Genomic DNA, 10,907 nt, shown 5'->3' with positions numbered 1-10,907 from the left:
GTAGAGCAGGCTGGGGGCTCCAGAGACTCGGGTGCAGTGCCAAGTTTCGACAAAGGGTTCTCTTCATTTGTGAGAGTTCCAGGGGATGGTTGGGTCAAGGGCTTTGGAAGCCTCTTTGATGTGGGTGGCATTGGTAATTCTCATGTCAGAGAATAAAAAGACAGCACTACAGGAGACCAGGGTGCACAAAGAAAACACTGGCTGCTACACCAGTTGCTTATTTTGTATATTAAAGGATAAGGCTGGTGTTTTTAATGAATTGCTTACTGTCAACAAATCCTATGAAAATAACAAAATCAGCAATGATTTTGTTTTGCCAACAAGTCTCATCCATGTAGCCGGTGCCCAATGAAGCCATGTCCCAGCAGCCGTAGAACTCCATTGTATTAAAAAAACGATTAAAAACACGTCAAAGCGCCATGCTGCTGCTCTGGGCAACATATTTCATCATCACGATGCACCGGGCCGGCCGACTTTTTCCTCAAACAACTTAATAAGCCGGCTGTAAACACTCTCAGGAAAGTAGTTCCGTAGCACCGAAAATAGTCCCCGGCGTAATGAAGAATTTGTTCCCATTTGAATTTGATTTGATAATAACTACAACAGCCTGACTTTTTGTGATAACAGTTAGCGATTTTTAAAATTGAAACTATGTCTTTGTGAGCTGTATTTCAAGGTTTTTAGCTTACATTTGGAGCCAATGACTTCCGGGTTGACGGCTAAAAACGGTACGTGGGAAGTCAGAAAGTAACGGGAGTAGAGCAAACGCATTGTTGATTTTGTTATTTTCATAGGATTTGTTGACGGTAAGCAATGCATTAAAAAACACCAGCCTTATCCTTTAACGTTGAAACTGATTGCGCTGATTGTGAACTGGTGTCTTCGCTTCAGCTACAGTCACAGAAGGTTCTTATAGCCTCTTCTTCTGTATGTCGCACAGATCTTTTTCAGCTATGAGTAAAAGATTGTATTAGAACTTTTCACTAAACACACACGCTTTAAATTACACTTTGATAAACAGACGTGTGTATTTTTACACTGAAGTATTTAGGTTACATTAACTTGAACTTACTGTCGGATAGAAACAAGCCAACTGACGCGCAATGAAGCGTTCACAGCAAATTGGGCTCACTGAGCTGGGTTGTACTGACACCACCACCCATTTAGACTGTCTCTCTGCATCAGCCGAAAAAAAAATAGTCAAGGGAAGGTGTGCCTCACAATTGGGATGAACACTTAGATATCGAGCAAATGTTAGCCAGCAATTCAATGACAGGAAACAAATCAACATACTAATTAATAGCTAGCAAGTTGCAAGTTAGCAGGGGAAGTCAGCCACTCAAACTCAATGCTTTACATTTCCCCCAATCATTTTGCATGCTGTTGTAACTGGAATTTTTTTTAACATTTACTCGTTTTTCATCATTTTTAAACTTAGCAATGTCCAACCTAGCTTGAACTGCCATCCCGGCTAACAAAGACACCCCAAATAGGAAGACATAAGGTTTGTAAGGCGGCATGTTTTTGAGGGATTATTTCCTGGCAGGGACCATTTCTTCCTGTGGGTGCCAGGTGATATGGGCGATAGTCATTATGTAGAGTGTGATGCAATGCGCGCTGATATGAAAACTCAACTCAGGCACAATGAAATAACGATAAAACAGCAACTTTGAAACCAACAAAACCAGATAAGGTGATAGATTATCTAGCTCAGGCAATTTCCAAGCCTGGAAGTGTTTTTTCATACTTTACAGCAAATGGCTTCTTCTGAAGGGAGGAAAACAAACCCTGATATCTCCAACTATGCTGACTGTGCAGACACCATCAGGAATAATGTAAAGGAGAGGGGCAACCTAGACCAGTGGTTGTCAAACTTTTTGGCTCATGGCCCTTTAAACTCAAGTAATGCCTACTCACAACCCCCCATCACAGGCTGAATATGCAATGAGTGGTGAACAATTCAACACTTAGGTGTGTAGAAATAAAAATATTGCAATCCCTTTCTGTTTCACAGATTAGGTATTTATTATCGTAACGAAATTTGAAATGAAAAACGTAAATACTGATTATTTTCAGTGAAAATGCAAGCAGCAATCAAAGTAAATTCAAGTAATTTCTAACAAACATCCAACAACAACAACAAAAAACATTTTTTTTTTAATGGCGTGGTTCAAGGATAGGAGGTCAGAGCCCTCCGTTCTCCTCCAGTTTTTGGAAAAGTGCCAGGCTGCGGAGGTGCGACTGCCTCTCTCCATTCTTCCACAGAATCAGCAGGTGGTCGGTCGAGCATGTCGCCAAACCCTTCTCCCCGAAGCTCACAAACATCTGAGGGACGTGCGTACACAAACAGGAAAAGGGATACATATTATATAACACTCTTACAACAAGTCAAGATCAGCGTTTGAAGTAGAACAGGACACAACCCTCTGCTTTCCTACACCATGAAATAATACCTGGACTGCCCCCGAGTGCCCAATCAGATCGCCTGTCAACTCCAGCGTCCTGATGCTGGGAATCTCCATTATCTTCTTCGAAGGAGGACCAGTCTGTTTGTTGGTCCGTCCAAAAGACCACATCCCGAAGAACCCTGGTTACATGGATGGAGTAAGAGCAAAGAACAATATTTAGAATAATGGATGAAATAATATGAAATAATATGAAATTTATGAGTCAGAATTGAGCTTGGTTCTGTCTGAATGATATACTGCTTGTTAGAGACTATGGCTATAGGCTGTTACATGTACGGTGTGTTCCTCTGCTAAAACTGTGTTTTTGTGATTTTTCAGATGGAGATGGAAGCCAACAGGACAGGCTCAAAACAGCAATGACATCATCACAGTGGGGCATCAAACACAATCACTCAAAGCAGCAGGTCTGAGGGGGAAAGAAATATTTTCACAACCCACAAATAAGATGGGACTAAAACCCTTGGGCTTGTCATATTTCAAATATGAGAACATTTATCTTATGGACGATAAAAAGGCAATGAATTTCAACATAATTTTGTCCCCTTCGATATAAATCTGGTAATTTTGCCTATGCTGTGTGGAGTGAGGCTCTGCGTCTAGACAGATGAGCTGGGCTTCCAGATGAAAGCGTCCCACTGAGAAACCAGAGTCCTGCTGAAGGAGAATGAACAGACAAAAACAACACAGCCCAGCAGAGACTAAGACACAGACAGACAGGGAAAGCTGGAAAGACCAAAGGAAATGCAGCTGATTGATTTCTGATAGGTTCCCAGTAGACATGAAGCAAACGATAGACACAGGGAACGGGACTTCAAAGATGAGTGGCATCTGTGTAGCATTAGCAGCAGAGCCAGTGACGTAGCCTGGATGTATTCTCCAGCCAAGCTCTATCCAGCATCGCACCACAGCTCGAGACTGACTGCAGCGAGCTAGACCATCAAAGACAACGCTACCACACACATATATGCAAACACACACACACATGCACACAATCACTCAACTTCAGACCACCCCTATTAAGTACAAAACACAGCCTCCCTGAGTGCTAGTACAGTACGCTTCCCTTTGATATACAGAATACCACATCTGGACAGCATTACTGCACTTCCAAGCCACCCACACATCAAGACACTCAAACACTACGCATGCTTATACACACACACACACACACACACACACAAAGCTGAGTGCAGGCAATTTTCCACAAACAGACTTTGAGGTTTTAAATTCATAATCATGTATGTGTTATCTAATGTGTCACTGGGAAAATAACACACTTTTCGTGATATGTTCAATTTGAAGATAGGAAGGATATACGCACTTACCGTTCTATCAGCAATGTAACATTTCAGGTCAGTGTGGGGGTCACAGTGGAGTGTCCTGCATGTGTGTGAGTCGCCAGTTGTATGAGTGTGTGTGTGTGTGTGTGTGTGTGTGTGTGTGTGTGTGTGTGTGTGTGTGTGTGTCAGTCACCTGGAGAGGCTGGTTCTGCAGGTAAAGGCAGGTCTTGCATCTCCCACATCCTCACACTGCCATCTTCAGAACAGGACATCAGCTCACTGCAAGATAAACACGTATGAAACACCTGCACACACCACTGTTGAAGTACCACAATAACAATCTTGTCTAACAGATGCTAGAATACTAATTATAAGCAGTTCAGTTGTTTGGGAAATGATGACACAGTGTCAGTGTACTGTGGACTTGGGCAAGCTCTCCTTCTTGAAGCGGTTTGTAGCTGAGGACAGAGAGAGGGAGAGGCGCGCACATGTGGTAGAAAAATAGAATGCGTGTTGACTGCACTGAGCAGCCTAGGTCAGCAATTCAGGTCCCCTAATTTAGTCCACATTAGGGCCATGGACCCCCATTTGATAAGATTTTGTCTCTCGAAAGCCAAATCTAAGAATATTTTTTATTGTTACATTATTGTTGATACAATTTTGTCCAGAATTCCATGACTATCTGTATTTTAGGTAGAAAGATAACAGTGAAACTATGATCAAAACAGTCCTTCTTCTACATTCTTTAATTGTGTTCACTTCTTGTAAATGAAATAATGTTGAAGTTTAACAACTCATCAGGAACTCACTAAAGGACTCCTGGCAGTCCCCGGGCCCCACGTCGAGAACCACTGGTCTAGGTTACCGTTATCATATATGCCGTTATTGGTTAGGCTACCATTCTTTGCCGGAGATTTTGTAATGCATCCATGGAGGTCATTCTTCTTCCTACTCCTACTTAATGGCAGATCACCCATGGCAGTGATCAGTGGCAAATCAGAATACAAAGAGTGTTTTTTGATCACATAGTAATCATATTGCGGCCCTAATCTTTTATCAAACTTTAGAATGATTAAAGACAGGAACCATCTGTGAGCAAATGTCAAATACATCACCTATTGGACAGCAGCATGGTGTGTAAGACATTCGAGTCGTGGGCGATCTTCCTGTAGGCCACCACAGTCTTGGTCAGGATGCTGTACACATACAGACCGCTGCCCACAGCTGCCAGGATGAGCTAGAAAACACACACATAAAGGAATGACGGTAACAACTCAATATACTCAAAATGTATTCAGCATACAAAATGAGTACATCCAACCATCCCATTTCTTCACCTTTCCATTGGTGGTCAGATGCTGAATGGACATCTCACTGGGCTTGGGAGCGCCCAGTCGTATTTCAGCCTGAGCGTCAGCTTGCGACTCCTCCCACAGGATGTGCTCGTAGGCCAGGATGTTCCAATCAGTCGCATCCCAGAGGATCAACTCGCCCACATGGGAGCCGCTGGCAAACAACCCATCTGAGGAAAACATGACAGCAACCAGCGCAGCGGTCATACGGACCCAAGAACACACCGTGCAATTCCATGCCGAAACTCAAATGCATTCACTTTGATGTTCGGTGATGTGTCAGAGTGTCCTGACAGTCGGACAGAGACTAACCGTTGACGTTTATGAGAGCTCGAATGTAGTCCTGGTGGTCAGACAGGCAGCGGACCTCAGCCACTGACAGCGAGGAGTCAGTAGAGACTGTCAGCCTGTAGATAACTGCAAAGGAGGAAGGGAAAGATATTTCATTAGAAGTCAATAAGAGAACAGTATTGAACATTATCGTCAGTGGAGATCATCAGAATGTTTCTCTTACCTATCTCCTTATCCATAGCAGCTGCTATACAGTTCTTAGGCAGCTCAATCAAAGCAGTTACTCCTACAGATTGGCAAAACACAGTGACAGCATTAACCTGTTTGTGTACAAATAGCACTGTCTGGAGTGCGAACATATGTGACTAAGTTATTCTTGCTCTGTTTCTCCTCACCTGTGTCACTGTGGTTCTGTCTCTGGCACTGCAGCTGAAAGTCTTTGTTCCACACACACAGTTCAGCCCCACCAGAGACCCACATACACAGCCGCTCCAGTACCAGCAAACACTAAGGAAGACAGTTATATCACTTCATAAATAAAGACACGTGTGATTCTTCGTTTACACACACACACACACACAGACAGACATACACACGCACACACACACACTATAGCAGTCACTACAGAAAAGAAAACAAATATAATTAGCCTATGGATACTGTAATTAGCCTTAATCTATGAGCAAGTGGCAATTACCGTTTTTTATCTTAAGTTATAAATGGCAGAGCAACCTTTAGTGTCAACCATTTTAATTAGTATGTCACGTGTCACAGGTATTGCTAATACAAATTAATTGCTCAATGTTTAGATGACATGACAAACAGACACATGACAAGAAATAACCGACCCATCCAAGAAAATCTCATGTGAAGAGCCAGGAAGTATATTCTTTAGCATTGTTGCAACAATCTATGGAGCACTGTGTTAACATTTCTGCATAAAACACATGTTTGGATGGAATATACAACTGCTGCAGCCATAAAAACTATAGGTTTGCTACACACTTGATCACTCACTCATCACATTTGTTAGAATAATGCATTTCACATTGCTGCTTTGTCAGGTTATCATGGTTAACACAGACATCAAATGCAACATGAAACTCAGAATTGCACACAAATTGCACAAAACAGCTATACCAACCAAATGGCAATATGGTCTGTGCACTAGCTAGAAATTATAAAGAGAGAAATCCTGAAACGACAACTTCATTCAAGTCATTGGCAACTAAAGAACCTCAGGTGCAAATCTTTAGCTGTTACCGAGACCACATTGGATCTTAACACTAAATTCAGTGGAAACATATGGGCTTAATGAAACCTTGACCTGATCCCATCCTGTAATGTGCATTAAACCATGTTTCTATGTTTCAACAGAAAATCCATCAGTAGGTAAAGTTTCTAATAGTTTCTATCTCTGTGTGCCATGTTAACTGCCTTGTTTTTAAAATATTAAAGCCTTGCCTGATAGCCAGCAATAATAATGGGTGTATTGTTTTAATCACATAACTTTATGATGGCCTATTTACTAAGATATGTTATCATATATTATAGAAAAACTATAACAACAGTAAAAAAAATAAATTAAAAAAAGCTGAAATATGTACTTCATATATTACGTATATTTATTGTGTTCAAAGTGTTTCACCTTGCTTGTCTTGGTCATGTGACCCACTGTGGATCACAGGTCGCTTTATCACTCCCATTCTGTGCTGATGAGTGATGCTGACGTAGCAGCAATGTGACATGTGGTATTCACTTCAAAGACTTTTTAATTGCATTATGAAATATGAAAAGGATGAATAATTAAAACAAGTCAGTCTGTGAGTGATTAAGTGTGCAGCAAACCTACAGGTGTTATGAACATTACTTTCCTGCACTTTACCAGCAGCTCTTCTGTGCACAGGAGAGGTCACTACACTCTGACTGATATAATTGCTACGGTATTAGGATGAACCACATTATAAAGCATTACCTTTACAGACGACTGGAGATCTGAAATGGTCTGAACCCTGTTTCCTGTATCTGGGTCCCACAACTGGCAAATCACATTCAGGAGAATAAAGCCTGAATCACAAACACAACAATTACGATAATGTGTTGTGTTATGTGTGTGTGTGTGTGTCTGAGCTTGTTTTGTCTTTCTTGCAGTTTGAGGATACACTGAGGGTTCGGTCTGAGGAGGCGGTGATGAGCGAGGTGTGCAGTGTGTCTCCATTAGTACAGGTGAAGGTGGTTATGGCTGTTATCTGCTGGGAATGGCCCCTCAGCTCCAGCAGCTTCTCCCCTGTCTGACGTGAAACACACACACACACACAAACACAGATAACAGAGTTTACTTCACATGCAGAGAAAAGAAACTACCAAGGAAACACAAAAGACATAAGTGCCCCCTAGTGTTGTCATCGAGTACTGTGCAATTTCACAATACTGGCAAAATATGAAACATTGGAATATATTTCTCATGAATATTTTATAGGTGGAAAACATCATTAACATTCACCTCAACATTCCACACCAAAACCAGGCCGTCGTCTCCTGCTGAGGCACATCTGGAGAAAGAAAACAGAGGACAGATGACAGGAATGAGGTATGACTTGCAAATGGAAACGTAGGTGACACAAAAAAGTAATTTGTTTGTATATACTGTATACTTTTTATATACTGCCATGTATATGACATAATGGGCACTAGTTGACTACAAATTGAATTATGTGCATTGCTGAGGTTGTACTGTAATGGTGAAAATTTGAATACAGTATCATACTCAGTTAACCAAATCAAATGAATCCATATCATGTTGAGTTGGCCTAACAGTAAGTGACCCTGTGTAGATTTGGGGTTGGCAGGCCTTGTCTTCTGTGAGTTGACTAAGTGTAGTCAAACACACAATCTCTATCTGTGTGAGGAATCATTTCCAGCACGTCCATCTCCACCCCATAAATCTTAAAAAACATCTGTCCTGGGGTTTAACACCTACGCTTGCCCTCTGACCCCCGACCATCCACGCTACCTGTTCCCAAACTCAACGGACAGGATGAGAGGATAAAAAAGAGAGATAAAAAGGAGAAGAGAGGAACTGTCTAGGATACATTTTCGGACTTCAAAAGCAATCTGGAGAGAATTTTCTGGCCTTTGCCCCCGACTGTGGACCTGTGTGTGGAGAGGACGAGACCCAGAGGAGGGGGTTATTACTGGAGGAGACCAGGCGTGAAGCTCTGCTGGAGCAACCTCCACCCCCACCCCAACACACACACACACATTTAGTTCTGTTACAAATCACAATCTGACCACTTATGCAGACTCACTGTACCATGCCAGTGTGCAGCATGCTTCCACAAAGCAGGGCAGATAGGAGAGCAGGTGCAAAAGCTTTGTGTGTGCATGTGTGTGTGTGTTTGGACAGTAATAAAAGGCTTAGGTTACACTGTATTGTGCACACACAATCCCGTAGTGGTGATGATTGGGCTCTTGTCATGCTCTGTAAGTTTGCTGTAGGAGAGGATCTCCTGTCAATCACAGAGGGATAGAGGCCAGCCAAGGGTAGAGAGGAGGGAGAGGAGAGGAGAGGGAGAAAGAGAAAAGGGGGTGGCGGTCTGCTTACCTGAAGTCATCAATCTGCACCAGAAATCGAACAATGTCAAAATGTCCTTTCAGCACCTGCAGCTCAGTGAACCAGTTTTTGGGTTGTTCCTCTCCAATGCACAGCACGGGGCTTTTCTGCAGACATAAGAGGGAAAGTAGTGGGATAAACAGAGTCTGGTTCAGAAGTAGTCAGTGTGGACTCAGTGGAAGACTGGAGAGAGCAGGGCAAGTTGTTCAGGAGGAATACTGTAGTACACCTGCAGTCAGAAATACTGTACGTCCTATCATAATGTCGTGTAAAAAGAGGCACATCTTACCTCCACGGCACTCTGAGCCTCGCGACCACCGAGTATCCAACGAAGCATGACTAGTCAGCGGCTGTTTTTGAAGGACCATAATGAAGCCAGATTAGCTTTCTGTACATTTATCTGCCATTGGTGTACAGGTGTTTCGCTATCTGTGAAATGGCAACTGCAGGCCTAATATAAGCATTCGTGCAGACACAGCAGCGTTTAATAACACCAAAAAAAGATACACATAAGCAAATACATAAGAGGCATATCAAAATTGTCGTGTGTGAATTTTCTTACCTGTCATTGGCGTAGACAGACAGCCTTCGCTCGTTGTAAACAGTGGATGTCGTCGTGTTTATCGCCCTTGTGATTTGATTTTAAGATGCTGTACGTCGCTGTGTTGACCGGGTAACTGTCCCCAAGCTTATAAATGTAGTATTGTGTGTGAATTATTTTCGTGGAAACCCAGTAAAAGAGAATTACAGGCACGTACCACAACAAACCATTCACGTGACTCAAACTACGGAAGCTTTAGCTGGGCAAAATTCAAACAAGCGCACAAACACATTGGGAAACTGCAGCCTGTATTTTGGTAAAACCCAGCTTGTAAAAGGCTTTTTGGACTTCCAAACTTAAGGCATATTAATGATAAAGATATGATATTTTCTTATCTTACTGTTTTTTAATACTGTATTTACTGTCAAACACTTTGTATCAGAAGAGTCTCTTTCATGGTTGTCATTCCATTACTTACAACTAGATGGCAGTGTATAACAACCCCATGAGATCAGAGGAGGTCTCAAACCGCCCCTTGGTACTAACTGTAAAAAGCAGGTAGTTTGAGATTTGCTGCTCAGCCAACATACTTCCCCCTTGTATTTACCCCATTATTGAGGAGCATTCTTGGAAGCAAAGGGCAATATTTCTTTGTTCGATGCTCTTTTGTAAATGTTTTGTACCTTGTATGTCTTCAGCAAACTGTGACCCGACCCCTACATTTTCTCTTACCCATATACTCCTCTCGCTTCCCCACATATCTTCTCTTCATCCCCATGACTTCTGCATTCATGTTGAGCTGCCCCTCTTCTTTCCAGGCAGTACCCAGCATCCTTATCCTCTTCCTCCATTCTACATTCTCTCCCTCTCTGCCTGTGACTGCATTTAACACCCACCACCTCCCCTACACCACCGGTAAAAAAAAAAACCCTACACAAACACACACACACACACACACACACACACACACCGCTCTAGCTGTGTCTACTCCTGCTCTCCAGATTGAGACGACACGCAGTGTAGGGCCTGTGACCTTCATGGTGGCTCAGATCCGCGGCTGGCACTGATTTCTGATTTAGTGTCGATCCGCCGCGCTTGTCAGGGGCTGCGAGGTGCTTTCCATGCGGTAATAGAAAAGCTCAAGGGCAGCTAGAGAAAGGAGGAGGGTTAGGTGGAGTGAAAGGGTTTTAGAGGTGGGGGGGTGGGTGGATGAGGCTCCTGATGTTTAACTATCTGTCAGCTATCTGAACTGAATGGGTCAAATGTGCGGAGGTTCTGGAGGGTGGGATGTGAGAGGAAGAGTGGATAAGGGTGTTTGCCTCAAGTAACACTAGAAATAACATTGCAAGTTAGTAGTAAGTA

The 10,907-nt window shown here is 42.7% G+C and overlaps 1 protein-coding gene across 1 annotated transcript; it reads right to left on the bottom strand.

Annotated features, from left to right (window-relative positions):
- Nucleotides 1-2,021: 2,021 nt before the first annotated feature.
- On the bottom strand, nt 2,022-9,767 carry wdr41 (WD repeat domain 41). The gene is made up of 14 exons (XM_071516523.1): nt 9,567-9,767; nt 9,294-9,354; nt 8,996-9,111; nt 7,895-7,943; nt 7,554-7,682; nt 7,367-7,429; nt 5,787-5,898; nt 5,615-5,677; nt 5,413-5,517; nt 5,086-5,270; nt 4,864-4,985; nt 3,942-4,027; nt 2,454-2,587; nt 2,022-2,325 (listed from the first exon to the last, which is right to left on the bottom strand). The coding sequence occupies exons 2-14, from the start codon at nt 9,339-9,341 to the stop codon at nt 2,185-2,187; spliced, it is 1,353 nt and encodes a 450-aa protein (XP_071372624.1). The 5' UTR covers nt 9,342-9,354; nt 9,567-9,767; the 3' UTR covers nt 2,022-2,184.
- Between the last annotated feature and the right edge of the window lie 1,140 nt (nt 9,768-10,907).

Source organism: Centroberyx affinis, unplaced genomic scaffold (assembly GCF_046629955.1).
Source record: "Centroberyx affinis isolate AG114_WGS23_722 - 3 ecotype Tasmania unplaced genomic scaffold, CSIRO-AGI_Caff_v1 ptg000408l_1, whole genome shotgun sequence".
NCBI lineage: Eukaryota > Metazoa > Chordata > Actinopteri > Beryciformes > Berycidae > Centroberyx > Centroberyx affinis.
The sequence above is the reverse complement of the archived record's forward strand: the minus strand, read 5'-3'. Positions and strand labels throughout refer to the sequence as shown.